This window comes from Homalodisca vitripennis, chromosome 5, assembly GCF_021130785.1.
Source record: "Homalodisca vitripennis isolate AUS2020 chromosome 5, UT_GWSS_2.1, whole genome shotgun sequence".
NCBI classification, from domain to species: Eukaryota; Metazoa; Arthropoda; class Insecta; order Hemiptera; family Cicadellidae; genus Homalodisca; species Homalodisca vitripennis.
In genome coordinates, this window is record NC_060211.1 from 34,795,249 (window position 1) to 34,814,317 (window position 19,069).

Genomic DNA, 19,069 nt, shown 5'->3' on the forward strand with positions numbered 1-19,069 from the left:
TTACTCAGTTATCCGTTTGAGGTCAGGTTTGCGGCTCTGTACTCTACTAATAAAGACCTTTTATTTGATATGCATATCAACCTATGCTTACATTTAAGATTTTCTTCTGACTCCTAGCGGGCCGCCCCCCTGAGGAAGTAGCGGATCACTGAATATGTGATAAAATAGATTTTTATGTCCAGTAACTTTGTGTAAGGTTTTGTAGCTCTAATTTAAATATTTTGAAAAATATTTAACCGACCCTGGACTTTTTGGACACCCTGTATATAATTTCAATTTCAATAAATATTGAATCGCAAAAAGTGTATATATATATATATATATATATATATGAATATATGTTATATTGCATATTTTCTTACTCAGAATGAAGTAAATTGTACAGCAGCAATGAAATAAATTCCATAACTCATTTTTTAAGTATTAAAAACTTTTTGTCATTGTTTCAACTTATTGTTTATTTTTGTCACTATTCAAATATTTTACAAAATATTTTCATATGGCAAATATACAATGTTTTTGAAAATTTGTACAATCTCAAAATTTATAAATTTCTGGTTTATAAATCTGATGGGAAATTTTTTCTAGTTTTTGAGAAAACTATAAACTATGTCTAAATATATGGAGTAATACCAAATTTACAAAAGAAAATGCAACAATGAACAATAGTTGTAAAAATTCAAATCGACAATAACATACAGTGTTACTAAATGATCTTATCTTAATTTACATTAGCCGGACATTGCTGAATTAGAAGGAATAATAAGATAAAATCAAACAGGTATATCAGTTCATTATGTGAGGGAATGTTTGGTCAATAAAACTTTCTTGATTAACGCTACAGAAACGGCATAAGGTGACAAACTTTTGTTGATTAACACTGTGAGGGTTAACACTAAAACACATCAATTTCATTGTTTGTTATTTATCTAAAAACAATTCACAATACTACTCAATGTAATCCTTAGTAGTTTATTATCTAAAAAAAAGAACTTTTCGCACGCCACAAAGGTTAGAACAGCAAACTGATTTGGGCGCCCATTGTGGGAGAAAGAAATGATCTCCAACTTATTTTTGAATCTGTTGCCAACCCCAAAACACAAAATACCTTCTTAACAATTCTTTAAATGCATTAGGTCTTCATCTTTCAGGAATTTTTTTTATTATTTAGACCCATTAAATTCAGAAATTTTTCGGAGAACCGGGAAATTGTAAAAATAATTTTTCCGTCTCCAAGAACTTATAAAATAAAGACATAATTCGACAGCTTCTTGAATCAAGAACTGATTAATCTTGAAACATTGTATTTTACGCAACGTGGTTCGTGAAATTGTGATTGAAGACCATATATATATGATATGGGACATTTGTTGATATGGGGCGACATATGTTCGTGAGCTACATCTGACGCTGGTTGATCTAAGGTTACCTCCACTAGTTTAGTGGAGTGTATCTTGGTTAGTTTTACTCCTGCTGCGGCAAGCCTCCCCCCTCCCAAAAAAAGTAACAATGTATTGGACAAGTAAAATTGACCGACCAATCGTTCAAGCGGTATGTTTTAAGCTGTAAAGCGGCAGAGTGGTAGTGACCGTGATATAAGCAGATTTTTTTTGTACTTATGTATTATTCAGTCGTTGAAGTGGGGTCTCCGGACGAAGCTGTCGAACTCTTATTCTTGAGTGAAAATAGTGTTTTGAAAAGACGTATGTTAGATAGATAGCACAGGCCTAAAATGTACAGTGTTATAAACAGGCTTAAGAGTTCGATTCGTTGAATAATATAATGTTTGACGGTTTGATAAGAGATGCAGCCCAATTTTTTGAGAACACTAGAATGTCAGTTGGATTTTTACAAAGCTTGATAAGATACCTTTTGGAGAAGAAAGTAGCGGGTTAATTACAATAAGTAATGTCGAAAAGGGGGCGTTTGTGTCCTGTTGCACAGCAATGACAGAACGAGCTGAGGGGTGAGTGGCAGAATAAACATTTAATGTCTAGAATTGGCGGCGGATAAGCGTCATAGTGTGGTACTGTCCTGCTGCTCACGTCTGCCATGGCTGCTGTCGAATGTTCCCCATGTGTAAAACACAAACGTTAAATTTTAAGTCCCGCTCAATCCAGCACCTACTAGAGTCCTTGGTTGGTCTATGAACGATTGCTCGTTCACACACGTTCCGATTGTCATCAACTAACATAGGTTAAAACAAAGAAAGAGATGTTATGTCACATCCAAATCTCGACTGAATTGCTATTGCAAAAAATGGCACAGTTTTGTGTTTGACTGTAAAAGTTGCTAGTCTAAACGGGCGCAAGAGCTCTCCTAAGCGCTGCCGCAACCAATGTCGGACTGTTGGTTACAAGAACTGGAGAACAGTGTCGGCTATAAAAATTTCAATTGTAAAATTGCCGAGATATCACTGCTGTGTGTGAACAGACTTCGCCTTGATTCCCGGAACAACCAGCGGTACAACTGTAGCAACTACTTGCAACAGTTCTTGTGAGTAAAATTGCTTATCTTGTTCACATTATGCTACAATAGTTGTGCAAATTCTGTCACAATTTTACTTGGCAGTGTAAACGCAACTTTATGTTGCCAGTCTACAAACGGCAAACGGCCAGCCGATCAAATCAACCACGCTCATCAGTTTTCGTCGTCAGAGAGGCAGTGATTGAACGATGGTTGGAAATCCCGTCCGTTCTCCAGTCAACTACTTACAGGAACGACTTCTACGGACACGTGACGATAGTTCGGACGATTCGAACTGTACAAGCCAAATAGTCCACCGTGCATGAGGATCTATATGTCATGTTGTTTCGTAGTCCTTGACTATAATCTAACGATACTGATGCATTCTTCATGTATTGACCGTTATTAGTGGGATATATTCGGAGCCACGATACTTTTGCGGGACTCTAACCAGGACTACCACCAACGATGAGCATCTGGAAAAGCGTGCATTATGCATGAATTTCGGACTCCGTCAAACATGCGTGAATTTTTATAATGTCCCTGGAAAATTTACTAGTGATGGATCATTTCCGATACTCGATACTGTTATTCTTTTCACTCGATCAGAAGAAGCTAAATCTCGAATCCAAAAATAAGTCTTGCTAAAACTTTTTTGTACTTTTCGTCTCAAAAAATGTAGATAGTAATCAAAGTAACAAACTACTGTAAGTTAACAAATAACACTTTAGTTATAATTAGTATTTTTTATATTTATTTTGGCGCATCGTCAAGAGTCTGCACTGTCTCTAATCGTGGACAAAAATGATCAGCAGTCCGTAAATTGATTGGTTAAACATGTTTTTGTAGTTTTTTGTGTATACAATTATTTAGAAATATGCAGCAACAGAATAAGGTGATTTATAAATTTTAATTGAAGCTCATTTTTTCTGTGTCTATATTTGTCAAAGCTGGCGTGTCTGCTAGTTCTATGCGCATACTTAAGCTCATCATAGTAAACAAGACGATCACTAATTTGTATTATCTCCGTACGTCATACTTTGCGTAGTTGTAAATAAATATATTCTCTATAAATACACATCCATACATTTTATAACCTACCATTTCTATTACTTAAAAAGAGAAATGACGTGGAATTTTAAATTTTCCTTCAAATTATTTTTTTTTCAAATCATTTCAAATTATTCCTTTAAATTCAAATTTTCTTTATTGCAGTAGGCAACTTTTTGCAATTTTATTGCATGCGTCTTACTTATCCTAATACAAGTTGAGGTTTAAAACATCAATTTTAACCAATGTTACAATAATTAAACATTCTTTTACAATCGTCAATACAAAAATGTCATTCATTTCGCCAACAGAGTTAACAAAATAATTGTATTGTTCCCAGCGATTTGTCATGAACTCATCAAGGGAATAAAACGTTTTCGACACTAAAAGATATCTTAATCGAGCTTTGAAACGTTTCTTTGTTGTCAATTCTTTGATGCACTTCTGGGAGTCTGTTGATCACAGCCATTGTTCTGTGTGACTGAATTCTCAGGTTGTCCCTTCCCCTCGTATTATATCCGTGGACGTCACTACCCCTTGTCATTTCCCTGTATCTCTGCAAATTCCTTTTGGTATTCTTAGGCTTCCCCTTCCCCCAAAAAATAAATGAATTAAGTAGAGTTCAGATGAAAGTATTTGGTTTATTTATTGATTGTACTGAACCGACCTTGTGTACTGGTGAAATCATTGTCTCGTACCGAAAGTGCGTCCACCGCTAGTCTCTGATCTGCAATACTGGGCTGCATTCTGCCCCACAGTAGCGCTGTGTAGGTATTTGTTATCTTTGTATTTCCAAATTGGATACATGTATTTTTTAAACTTCACGGAAAGGAAAGTTATTAGGTGTACACAATATTATGTTGACATGTCGAAAGACACAGAGATAAAAATAAGGAGCTTAAAATAGGTGATAGCGATAAATCAACACCGAATTTGTCGCATATCGCAGGCAAAGAAAAGCTAGAGCACTGCAGCTTTGTGGCATTTCTTGCAAATAATGAGTGACAATAAAATGTCATCGTTGCACTTGGCCTAAGGGTTAAATACAGTACTACAGTTGTCTGTTTTGTTTGAAAGTAGACTAGACAATTAAAAACTTTTGACCAGGAATTTGAAAAGAGGTTTTGAGTGGCCACCCTGAAGTTATAAAGAAGGTTATTATGTTTTCCTGAACAATGTATTTTATGAAATTTACTGGGCCGAATGTAAGGGTTTGGAGGAACGTTTGTTGTAAGTAAAGTAGGACAGGAATAAATTGGCACTCATTGAACTGAAAAGATAATTTCTGCATTTGGTGACATTTGACAATGGTGTGTCAGTCATGTCATATCAGTCCTGTGATTGGTTAGAAAAGACATATTTGATAGTTTCTTCAGACCACTGGTACCTGAATTTATATATTTTTGTAAAGTGTTCATCAAACTCGTTACATTACAGACAAAGGCCTATAATATACAGGGTGTATATTATGTCTGGAAACACCCAAATATATCCTTTAATAATTTAAAAAATATAAATTTGAAAACCTCTTACAATCGTGATAGAGATTGGGCATCTACTTTTTGGAACAATGTTTTGTTATGTCACACCAACGGGGGACGTCCTGCCGAGGGTATCGTGAATATTCTTAATGGAAGCCTATACCTTGTGATACATAATTTTAAAAGGTAATAGCTTACCGAATTGAATGCCACAAACCACATCTCAAGGGAATTATTCTATCAGAAAATAGAGCATTTTTTTAGTATTGAAAATTTACTGATGTTCAACAATGTAATTTTAACATGGTTCTTGCCACAAAATGTGTTACACTAATTTTTTAGCATTTTTTTAAATGTTCAATTAAATAAAACAAAAGTTTAATTTTATGCTGGTTCTATTAGCACAAATTTTGCCAGTTTTTATTACAGTACAATTATGGAAATACTTATGTTATTGATTTCTTATTACAAATAAAAAATAATGTATGCTGTTAGAAAAGTCTTACAACAAACGTTTTACCTGCATTTGGTGTCAAAGCAATTGTTTCGAACTGTGTTCCTTCTACGTTTTGACAATGAGCCAATCTTGTGTAAAATGATTCGACAGAGTTGCCTAACATTTCTTCAGTTATCAAAGCAATCTCCTCTATAATCCTGTTTTTCTTAGGTCTTCCAAATTATGAGTCTTTCTTCTATAAACATTGGATTTAAATGACCCCATAGGAAATAATCGATTGGTGACAAATCCGGAGATCTTGGAGGCCATTAGATTTCTCCTCTTCGGCCAATCCATTTATGAGGAAACCTTAAATCCAAATACTCTCTTACCTGTCTCCCATAATGGGGTGGAGCACCATCCTGCTGAAACCATACATTATCAAAGTATTCTCCTGATGCAATTTGAATAGCTGGGATTATTTCATTTTGGAGCATATTGTAGTAAAGTTCGGCATTTAAATTTCCATTGATGAAAAAGGGTCCAACAATTTTGTTACCTAAAATTCCACACCATACGTTCTCAGTTTTTGTGGTTGCTGTGAATGGGACTCGGTAATCCAATGTGGGTTTTCAACTAGCCAGTAACGGCAATTGTGCCTGTTAACATTGCCATTTAGGAAAAAAGTTGCCTCATCAGAAAATAGTATGTTGGTCAGAAAATCTCTATTGTCATCACATTTGCGCATCACAAGTTTCACAAAACTCAACTCTTCTGTCGTTAATTATCCTCACTTAACTGTTGGACTAAATGAACTTTAAATGGTTTGTATTTATTAATTTTCAAAATCTTACTCACAGACATAGGGTGCATATCAATGTTGCTGTGCAGCTTTTCTGAGCGATGTATGTGGGTCTTCAATAAATGTTTTGCAAAACATCTAGTGCATGTTCTTCATCTGTTGCAGATTGTATCCTACCCGACTTTGGGCCGATTACGTACACTCCCTGTCATTTCAAAAACGCTCAATAGTTTTTGATATTGTTGAAACACTTATGGGATTCCTTTCTGGAAAGTGTCATTAAACAAATTACAAACTTCCCGATAAGATCTTTGACGATCGCCATATCCTCGCATCATCAACAGAGTAATTCGTTCTCTTTCAGACAATTCCATTAAAATGCCAAATAAAAACTGAACTACTGTAATTAGATAACTTGTTGACAGCAATGCTTCAGAGACACTGATTAACTCGACAGGAATGATATGACCTTTGTCCATTTGTAATTTCCCAAAGCTTAGACCTGTCTAGTGAAAGCTCCATGCTCAACAAACTGAAACCTGTAGACCAGATGATTAATAACACAATAATGTTTCTCATAGGCTAGTGACCTTTGTCTCTTTAAACCTTCCTGCTGACTGGAAAACACCAAGTACAGATTCATAAGTAATCAGAGAAAGTGACTCATAAGCTTTATTCATTGTAATAAAAAACTGGTAAATTTGTACTAATGAAACCAGCTTAAAAATAAATTGTTTATTTTATTTTAATTGAACATTTAAAAAAATGCTAAAAAAATTAGTGTAACACATTTTGTGGCAAGAACCATGTTAAAATTACATTTGTTGAACATCAGTAAATTTTCAATACTAAAAATTGCTCTATTTTCTGATAGAATAATTCCTTTGAGATGCGGTTTGTGGCATTCAATTCAGTAAGCTATTACCTTTAAAATTATGTATCACAAGGTATAGGCTTCCATTAAGAATATTCACGATACCCTCAGCAGGACGTCCCCGTTGGATGTGACATAACAAAACATTGTTCCAAAAAGTAGATGCCCAATCTCTATCACGATTGTAAGAGGTTTCAAATTTATATTTAAATTATTAAAGGATATATTTTGGGTGTTTCCAGACATAATATACACCCTGTATATATATATATATTGTTAATAACTTCCTGAATACATTAGTACGGATATCATCCAAATATCTTGCCAATAAATTATTTTTTATTCAAAAATCCTGAATCATATCAATTATGCACTTCAGTGCAATACACAGCTTTTTGTAAGTGCATCAGTAATGCGCTTCACACACTGCTAAATGTGGTTCATAAATTACAGGAGTATTTGTTCAAGTTTTAATTAGGCCTAATAGTGATTTCTGTAACTAGAGAGAAAACTCTCCCAAAAAGTTGTATCAAGATAATATTTTTTCTCATAAAGTTGTTGAGTTTGTTTTAACATTGTTATTGCATTCTACAACAAATATCTACATGATAAAAAATCTTTATCAGTAAAGATTACTTGCAGATTTTCCATATTGTATTTTTAGAAAAAATTGGTACAGAAAGAAGTTTGCAGTAAGCATGATTTTTGTTTGTGACATGTAAATAAAGTTTATGGTTAAATGCTAAGACATGTTGTTTAGCTGTTCTAGATCATGAAAGGCCCTTCTACAATGTTGTGGCTTTTGATTTTAGACACATACTAAGATCTATTTTTGCTGCCGTAAATTGTTGTGTTTTTTGGCTAATAGCTTTTCATTAAAATAATGGTCTCATATCTTTTAAACGTCAACATTCAGCAACATTACAAAGTTGTAAAAGCTTTAGTTTTCTTTCTAAGAATAATAATAATATATGAAATTGAACTAAATGTGTGTTATGTTGTTGAAAATACAAATGACCAGATATAACCCCCATCGAGGATGACCACGCTCAGCCACAGTCGGAGAACTTGGATGAAGACCAACTCATCCCCGATGAGAATGAGAAACTGATACAACAACAGTTGGTGCTGCTTCTCCATGTAATCGACTGTCAATTGTCAGAGACTCAGGTAAATAATGAGGCATGGTAGGTATGATGATAATATACAACAACAGTTGGTGCTGCTTCTCCATGTAATAGACTGTCAATTGTCAGAGACTCAGGTAAATAATGAGGCATGGTAGGTATGATGATAATATACAAGAACAGTTGGTGCTGCTTCTCCATGCAATCGACTGTCAATTGCCAGAGACTCAGGTAAATAATGAGGCATGGTAGGTATGATGATAATATACAACAACAGTTGGTGCTGCTTCTCCATGTAATCGACTGTCAATTGTCAGAGACTCAGGTAAATAATGAGGCATGGTAGGTATGATGATAATATACAACAACAGTTGGTGCTGCTTCTCCATGTAATCGACTGTCAATTGCCAGAGACTCAGGTAAATAATGAGGCATGGTAGGTATGATGATAATATTATCTTTTCAAATCACGTTTATTTCCACACAAAAAAATGAAATACAGATGTAAATCTTTATATTGAAAATGACAACAAATGTAGCATTTGGATATCTAATTAATGCAAAATATACAAAAGTATTCTAGTAATACACTTCAAAATAATTAAAAAAAGTCTTATATCACAAGAAATAAATCCATGTAATAAAATACGGAGATAAATTATTTATGTACAGACATACATAGTAAAACCGGCATTAAATTTGCTACATAATTTCTGAATAATTTAAAATAATATGGGATAAGAGCCTACATGGTCCTTAATGGCCTGTGCGTAGACTTAAGTTGAAATTGTTGAGATCAAAACTTTATCTTGAGCAGTGTGTAGATTAATTTTATAAATTGTTTAATTGGAGGAAGTTATCTGAAGCAGAATAACTTATGGATATGACTTAGGAATTCTGATAATTAGCAATATTGTAGAGATAGTAGACAAAAACAAATAAAAATATTGAGTGAACAAAAATTTTAAAAAATAGGATAATTACTTATGTAAACAGATTTTTCTATCTTTAGTTTGAAGAGAAGAGGAGGTGGGACAATCCTGTCAGTCAGTTGTCAGATAGTCTAAGTCCGTCTGTAGTCAACAGAGATAAGATACTGGGCCCTCTCACTGCTTAAGAGAATCAAAAACTCCTTGACATTTTTCTTAAAAACCTCAAGAGAGGGAGAATCGAACAGCTTGAAATTTCTAAAACTATTCGAATAATTTCAATATAAAATATGTGCTAGATAAAACTGTTTGCTGTCGCAAATGGTTTGTGTGTTGGTGAATAGTGTTAATTCCGACTATATTTGCATATCTTGTGTTATAAAAATGTGGGATTTAAAAAAAAATTGACCTGAAATGTTTGTAAATATGAATAAATAAGACTTCATAACAATTTTGTAATTGGCATAATTCCTGTTTCTTGAAACAATAAATCAGAGGGATATTGTCTACAGTTCTCAAAACCGGTTTTTAGAATAGATTTATGAGCTATATCTAAACTTTTAATATGTGAAGGAAAAGCACCCCCCCCCCATGCTAGAATGCCATAAGAAGAAAGGGACTACACATAAGCAGAATAAACAATTGTAGTTTCATCAAAACTCAAAATGCCATTAACTGCTGAAAAGCAAATATATACTTTCTTGCTTATTTTTTAAAAATTAATGTGATCTATTCATTTCATTCAAGAATCAAAACACACCCAAATATTTGTATGATGATACTTTCTCGATTGTATTACAGGCACAGATATTGTTATAGTGATTATTACAATTATGAATGATTGTCATGTAAGTTGTAATCTGAGTTTGATGTAAGAGAAACCGTCTAAATTTAGTTTTTGAAACGTTAAGTGATAAAACATTTTGGTCCATCCATTTTTTAATTGTCATGAGGTCAATTAAAGATTTATTTTGAACATCCTGCCAAGATTTACCTTTGATAATAATTAGCGTGTCGTCAGCAAAAAAAAAAAAAAAAAAAAAAAAAAAAAAAAAAAAATAGTTTACCATGAATCTGCTGTTTTGAAATGTTGTTAATGTATAAAAAAATAATATAGGACCCAGTGTACTTCCTTAAACTACACCATAAACCACAGGAAGCTCATCACCATTCACACCGCAGACAGACACAAACTGCCATCTGTCCGCAAAGTAGCTCCTAAACCATGCAAGAGCATTACCCATTACACCTATAGCTGATAATTTGTAAATGAATTTATTTCTATCTACACTATCAAATGCTCTCTTTAGGTGAAGGAAAATTAAAAAGCTCCTCATATCATCTGATAAAGTATGATAAATTTATTTGTTTACATCAAAGTGAATGTCTGAAATGTTTTTATCAGCCCTAAACCCATATTGACACTCCGCTAAAATGTGGTTGTGTTGAAGGTAATTCATAAGCTGCTCTTCGTGACGATTTTCTTCAGCACCTTAGAGGATACACTTAACAATGAAATGGGACGATAGTTATTTTTCTCCGTAAATGTGCTAGCCTTGTGAAGTGGGAATACTTTAGCTAACTTAAAACTATCAGGAAATATACTGTACGCCTAGCTAAGATTTAAAATATGTAGAAAAGGTTTGGAGAAAATATGAATATTGTCTTTGAGTGCAGAAGCTGGGACACTGTCATAACCAGGAGCGGACCCGCCACATAGTACAGTAATGTGTCTGATAACGTCCAGTTCAGTGACTGTCCGAAGCGTGAACAGTGAGTCCCCGCCGTAATCTGCATCATTGATAATGCACCCCCAGTGTTAGTTGAACTTGCCAAGTAATGTCCAACACTAGCAAAAAACATGTTGAAATCGTTGGTGACTTCTCTACATACATCGTGAGTAACACTGGTACATTAGACAGATACCTTTCTACCGGAAATAAGCCCTTGTTATTTTTTTTATCTGCCAATTCATTAATTACAGCCAAAACAATTTAGGATTATTTTGGTATTCATTTTAATTTAGTCCTATAGTAAATACGCTTAGAAGTTTTGATAGAATTGGCAATAAATTGCCTTAACGTTCGATAACTATTTTTAAGAATTATATTAAAAGGCTGTTTTTAAATTTTTTTGCTCAATTTATCTCCATTGCGAATTAATTTGATTAGATCATTTGTAATCTAAGGCTACCATTTTACAAAAGTCGTATGCAGAACCGTTTATATTTTAGTTTTGAAAAATCGTCTTCCAGTCAATATGAGCAAGATTACGGGACAAGAGTGCAGAGTCTATAGTCGTCTGTGAAGCTGTATTTGTCATAACCCATGGTGTTGTAACAGGAAAAGTAATGGTAAGACCAGTGCTATAGTGATCAGTTATCTCAGTCTGTAACACAGCTGCCTGTACGTTGTTCATGTCGTTATATCGTATAATAAAGTGATCCAGGCATGACTTTCTAGTTTTTGTTACCCTTGTTGGTTTATCTATACAATGAATGAGACCAGCACCTACTATACAGTTCAAGTATCTGTCAGTATAAGGGGAGTTTGTTTCTAGCAAGTCAAAGTTGAAATCTCTAGCCAAGATAATTATTTCGTCCCTGTTCAAACTGTCAAGATAATGTTCTAAATAATCCAAAAAAAGTTGAACGTCGCAGTCAAACGTACGGTAGAGAGCCACGAGACAAAAAGTTTTATGACAAAAATTAAAGTAGAGTTTTATGCCATATGTGTCACTTATAGAAATCTGTGATGCAGTATCGCTGCTTATCGGTTGTTACACTGCTTATCAGCAAGTACAAAGTCAAACCTGTCAATGGTCCACCCCTCCTCACCCCCCTCAACCAACACTCTGTCAATATTACTATATCTAGAGAATGAAGATCATTTAAATAAATCAAAAGTTTGTCAAAGTTTTTTGAAATACTTCTGATATTGCAATGGAATATTTTAAGTTTATCAACAGAATTACTACTTTAAAAAAATCATTGTATTCAAAATATGTTTCCAGTTCTAAACAATCATTGTGGAAAAACAAAGAGTTGTCATCATTCTTAGCCATTTATGCTGTTAAAGCCCAATCACCTGCCTGGCTGGTTAAAATATTTGAAATAAGAAAAGTATATTTTATAAATCCGTATACATACCCTGGCATACACAGAAATTTTATTAGCACTTAAATATTGCATATAATATATGTTGCTTATTTTTACTTCAGTAAGATGCATTTATATAGATCCATATTATTACAATGTAATTACATTAAAACGGCCAATATTATCAAACAATTAAAAAGATTGCATAATTATTATATTTTAAAGTCTTTCAAATTTAAAACATTGCAGTCTTACACAAACAAATTTAGTAAATTGTGAATTCTGAACATTCAGTTTTATCATAAAATAGTTTCTGGTTACATAATAAAGATATTAAATAATGGAAAGACAGACCAAATAAAGACCTCTGTGTACATAAATTAAATATATAGTACTAAATGTATCCAAACTATTTATTATTAATCTTAATTTTTTACACCTAGGCATATAATGCGTATACAACACAAGCGTATGCTTTGTATAAGTTGCTAACAATCTTGCATGCAGTTTTGACAATTTAGGTTTTTTTATTGGTAAATAAGTTTTTTATTTTTAAGATGAATTTATTGTGTGTATCTTGTTTTTTTCTATTAATCTGCCTACAGACTTTTCCATTTTAAATAAAAAAATAACTTTTCTACATTTGAGATTAACCTATTGGGGTCTATTTGTTTACCACTGGGTTAACTCTTCAGGTTCAATTAATTTCAAATGAATATGCCTATAGCCTATTCCAACATTTTTTATGCACATATCACTATAAACCAATAAATTGTAATAAACTCATGTTTTTTTTTTCAAGGAAGAACCTCATACCGTTATTGTAAAAAGTTAAGTAATGCTAAAGAATATTTTTATTCATTATTTATTTTTGTTGTAATTTTTAAAATACAGTCAATATATTTTTTTGTTCAAGTTTTTCTTACTTACTTTATTTTTTTATGAGTCAAAACTGTACGGAAGTACCCCTCATAAGTATTAGTTGTGTTCTAAATACCTACATAATTAATTTCATGGCTTAGGAACATGTCATTTTAAAATAAAAATGTACATTGTACTGTATATACGTCATATTTGATTCAGTAAAATACCCACATTTTAGCTTATGAAAGTATTTAGTACTAATTACATTGGTAAACGGTAGAAGTGGATCAGTTGATGTGCTCTTTTGAACAAAGCAAGCTACTTGAAACATAGTTAGGCCTATGTAATTTACTTGAGTTCTTTTTCACTTTGAATATTATAGTAAAAACAAAACTAAAAATAATTTGTCGACTGTACATACAATTAAAATAGAAAAAAAACTAAATTTACTATCTTGATTTATTTACAAAATATATGCATCATCCCACTCCTATGCTTAGGCTTTTGCCTACTCTTAATAGATTTTTGTAGTATACTTCTCAAAACACTATCACTAACGTTGTCATCTAAATCACAATGACTTACTACACTTTTTTTCTCAGAATTAGCAAAATCAGGGTCAATCATCATTATCACTATCAAAATCAAACAGTGCATCCTCAATGTCTTCATCTTGCAAAACATTTGCATCACGGCCGCCTCGGAACATTGATGCCATTTCAGTTGAAAAATGAAAACTCACTCCATATGTTTATTTGGTGACAACTAAATAATTAATCATAATAAACCTGCATCTTTTCATAAACAAACGACCTCAAAACAAATGTTTAACCAAATAACAGCAGATGCTACAAGTTGGTCGGCTGAAAATAAACACTGTGTATGTTTGCAACTACTCATCGCAATAATGCCAAAATTGAAACCGTACAGCAAGATGACTTGTGACTGGTAATCCTTTCATAAGAAATATAGAGACATTACATCGAACAAATACGAGTCCGAATGATTTTTTCTATTAGATATTCACGTTGCTACAGATGTTGGACTGAGATGTTGAATTGGAACAGCTGTTCGATATGTTACCATTTTTCTTATGTTTCCTTAGTGATACTGATTGCAATAGAAAACTAATTTTAACAAAACTAAGTAATTCCAATGGCAAACAGCCAAAAAATGTAACTGGTCAATACGCAGAAAATGAAAAAAATTGAGCACTCCACTAGTAGTATAAATAATATTTTATCTCTATGATGATCGTTGGGTGTAACCTGATTTATGATTTTCTGCTGGTGGAAGTAAACTATTCCTTGTATGTGTTTCAGTGCACAGTGCCATATTGCACGATAATGATGGACATATTCAACCACATGACGACATGTCGGGCTGGCAAGTCCTGCTCCGAGCCTCACTGCTTGTGTTCTAACCAAATACTCTTTCATTGGGAACACTGTAAGCTTTCTCCTCGTTGTCCTATTTGCGACCCTATCAGGAAAGCCTACAAGAATGCGAGTGATTCTAATGGTCAGTAGCAATAAAAACCTAGGATGTGTTAAAGAGTGGAATAAAATGGTGTTATTAAGTAGTAAAAATGTAGCTATTGTTACATAATTTATTGTCGAAATGCTATTTGTTCTAGGGACACTTCAATTTCTTTTTAGTTATATAATAAAATTGTTGAATTAGGATATTTCAATTGAATTTACTTGACGTTTTTTAGAGTTTTTGGATTTCTTTGAAGAAATAACACTTCAGGCGTTCCCGTCTTCCTGTGACATACTACGTGCATTTGAAGCTCTTGGTATTTAGTGACCACCCATCACCGGCCAGCTGATAGCACCTGGAGCTGCTCAAGTGAGGTCGGGACTACTGGTACCTACCCAAGTGCTGTTCTGGCTTCCCAACAACCCAGTATGTTTAGTTCGTACAGTTGGACGGACAGTTTGATCTTCTATTATATTGTTAAACATTCCTACCTAGAGCTGGAATTTTAAAAATAATATATAACCTTTATAATCTCTGTAGAATATAGGCTATGTTGAAATTGATTTGAACTTTATCACCACAAGACTTAAATAAAAACATTATTCTGCATAGAAAAAGGACTTGTTTGAAGTATATTATCACTATAAACGCAAAGTTTATTATTCACATTTTCAGTTGCCAATGTATCCATCATATTTGTCTAACAGCAGTATTGCTGGGTATGCCGTGTCAGTTTTATGTGAGTGACACTGTTTTTCCATATAAGCAGCATTACAAATGCTGCTCACACCAAATTTAGTTTTAGAGGTTATATGGAACAAATAAAAACTTTAACTGCTGCGTTCCTGGATTTGCCATGACACACGAGTGCCGGGCTTAGTGACACTAGCATTTTTTATATGCTTTTGACACATTATTTAAAGTTTTAAATATACTAAATAATTACAATGTTTACAAAAATCTCAAATAATTTCTACTGAGAGTTGATATGGTAATATAATTAATTATTATTACCAGTACCACACAACTACCTACGAATAAACAACGGAAACACCTATTAACATATCAACGTAATCATTCCTGAACTCGATACAAAGCACGTTGCGTCCTAGTATTTTTAGTAATGTCCACAAGATTGCACCCCCAACTGGACAGCTATCTTCTAGACATTTCTAACGTAATAGAACACCAAGTAACACAAAATAACAGATGATAGTCTGAAAACGAGTATACTCGAACGTGGTGGTTGTTCATAAAACTAGACTTGCATGACATATGTCTGGCATGGCAGTTAAATGGTTAAACAGTTTTTAGTTGTATACGGTTTACATCGGTATAAGTTTAATACGTTTGGAAACATTGATGGAAAAGTAAACAAAAGTTGATATTTAGTGAACCAAACCAGGTTTTTGTTCTAGATTCTCAAACTGATCCTGAACATTTCCCATCAGATAACAACTTTGAGGGCTGTCATTGTCAATCTGATTCAGACAATGAAATAGATGTGAAATGATATCGAGCCACGTGGACAGTAAGCTGTAAATAACATTAGTTAATTTCAAAAAGTAGTTATTAAAGTACAAAATATACAACTGAGATGCAAATGTAGAAAACAAGTTGTTAGTCATATATGACTGATATGGCATTTTATAAAAAACAAGAAATTGTATATGGCACAGGTAATATATTTTGGAGATGGCCTGTATGAAAAATTGCTGATGACTGACATGGCGTTTAAGTGTTTTATACATACATACATATAATATATATATATATATTTATTATATGAGCTTAGTTTATAAATATTGAAACCGTTGTTTCAAAGTGTAATCACATTCTAAAATATTGACGCTACAATGTTAAAATTGCATTTAATTTAGTAAAAGATTTTGTGAGTGTATATACATACGCACACACACACACACTTATACACACACTTATACGCACATTTATACACTTTTCTAAGTACACCATTGAGGCCTGCAACACAAATTTCCACTAACTGGCCTTCCTCTTGAAATTCACAGTAGTATTACAGGTTTATCCATAAAAATTAACTAATCTAGTTTTGAATTCATACAAGACTCTTGCCCAGCAACTTAAGCTGCTACATTTGGAGATTTCAAATAAGTATCAAGATGCAATTTATAACCTTAACATAATATCAAACTCACTGAAATTTATATCTATAAAATTCCAATTGTTACTTCTCAAGCTGTCAACTCTGCAAGCGAATTCTAAAAACTATTGTAATTCAGCTGATGGATACCAAAATAATAGTTCAATTTCACATCATTTTTGGGCTGGTAGTAGTTCAATTTCTGATAAAAATAACCTATCTCAACTCTCCATAATCAATTCAAATGTTAATCCTTGTATTCAACAACAAACCTTTCTGCAATCTATCAAATTCCTCATTTCCTAATACCTTACATACTATTAAAAACGTATCTGAAAATGAATTTAGAGCAATTAAATCACTACATGAAAACAAAGACAAAAGTAATAACATCAAATGTAACTTGTGCAATTCTTGTAACAAGCCAAGCTGTGGCATTTGTAAAATGTGAATAAATTCCAAGTCTTTAAAAGTAGTACAACTGGAAAAGATTATCCTATTAAATGTAACATAATTTATCAACTAACGTGTAAATTCTGTCCCAAAGATTATATTGGAAAAACCATCACTGATAATGACCAATTATCAGTTTGATGATTATTTCTGCTCATGCGATTTAACACAAAGTATATTAGAAAATTGCATCAATCTAGGAGTAATTTACCATTAGAGCCAAATCCTAACCAAAATACTAATCTGATCAATTTAAGAAATGTTGAAATCGCAAATCAATTTTAAAATGAAGGCAACCAGATGGGTTGAACCTAAGGTGATTCTCTTTTTCCTTCTTTTATATACATTTTTAGTTCTATGTAAACATTCTAAAAAATTCTACATACAGCTGATTGGAGTCTTGTTGTTTATGGTATTTATTTGTAAAAATTCTTTTTTGGTTACGTTTTTATTCTTGGTTTGGGTTCTTTTTGTTTGTTTCATTAAATCAGTGGAGTTCTGGGAACTTTAAAATTAGAATATGAACACTGGTTTTTTCTGTTTTTGATAAACTTTGAACTACTTGGAAGTATTGAAGCCGATTAGTATTACAGAAGATCTATAAGCCTGCTGGTATTGTGCTTTTGTTTTTATCTCCTTGTGAACAATGAATAGAAACTCCAGCCATTTCAATTTTGTAGATAAATCTTCTTTTCAGAAAAAATTTAGATATCACACCAACAACATTGCCAAGTTAAATTGTAACATCATGTTTTTGACAGCTTGTTTATCCATAAGTCAGATTTAAAGAAAATATATATTTTTATTGTAGTATATTTTATTATAGTACATTATATTATTTTGTATACAGTAATATAGTACAATAATGTAAAACAAATATATTGTTATTTAGTTTAATAAATGTAAGCAAAATCATTTATACTTTAGTAAAGTTGATGAATGTATGAAAATTTAGCGTAATCATATTAAATATATTCATTCATTTAATAATTAAAAATAAAGAGGTTTCTATGGGGAAATTCTATTATTTTTCACCTCTCTCCTTCAAATATATATAAATTTTATTAATTTACTGTGTTTACTTATGACATTTATAAATTAATTTGATGAAACTATTTGACTTACAGAATGTATTTTTCTGGAGTTGACAATAAAAATAGTGCTACCAGGTTATTTGGAAAAAAGTAGTTAGATTTTGTGACAGTTGAAATATTAACCCACTAGCCTACTTTGTTGGAAAAGTTCCGTTACCCGGTGATACACACCAGAAATCCTCGACAGAAGTACAAGATTAAGAATAAGTACAGCATAATTGTAAGTGCACAATCTGTACATCCAAGACATCAAGTTAGGATGCCTGGTGGTTTAAGGCGTTATTCTTAGATACGAGATTCGGCCTTGGAGTCACAGTCGATTCCCATTCCTACGCTGGTTTGGTGTACACTTACATGGGAGTCCCTGGTCAGTAGAAAAGCTGGCCTCACCTTACATTAACTGGTTGGCTTGTTAGGAGTTGACGGGATCAATCTATTCTTCTATTTTAGATCCAAAACACCCGTTTCATTTTTTTTTAACACTAAATTTTTGTGTTATTTTTTTTACAAGGCATTATTATGCCACTATCATGAGTGTAGTATAGTTTTTAAGAGTTAAAAACAATCTAAATCATATCATGGAAATCCTGTGCTAAACTAGCATCTTGAAGGGTTAAGAATAAGAACTTTATTTTGCCAGAAAATATTTCACACAAATACATTTATACGTCATAATTATTACTACACCAGAGAATAACAAAACTAAAAGTCATTCATGGCTTAAGCTTTGTGAATATATTCTTGTACAGAATAAAACAAGCTACAGAGAAAGTTATTAAGTTTATGTTTAAAATC

General features: G+C 32.7%; 1 protein-coding gene across 2 annotated transcripts in view; it reads left to right on the plus strand.

Annotated features, from left to right (window-relative positions):
* Positions 1-18,199, plus strand: part of LOC124361984 — a 35,608-nt gene extending 17,409 nt beyond the window's left edge. The window contains exons 4-7 of one of the 2 annotated variants that reach the window (XR_006922408.1): positions 8,131-8,279; positions 14,449-14,647; positions 14,844-15,034; positions 16,027-18,199. Coding sequence is in view for 1 of the 2 variants with exons in the window: in XM_046816103.1 (XP_046672059.1) it covers positions 8,131-8,279; positions 14,449-14,647; positions 14,844-14,932 (437 nt within the window). In the remaining variant the exon portion in view is untranslated. Of the gene's footprint in view, positions 1-8,130; positions 8,280-14,448; positions 14,648-14,843 lie in introns of both variants that reach the window. The other variant, XM_046816103.1, reaches the window with a different exon arrangement.
* Positions 18,200-19,069: the final 870 nt, after the last annotated feature.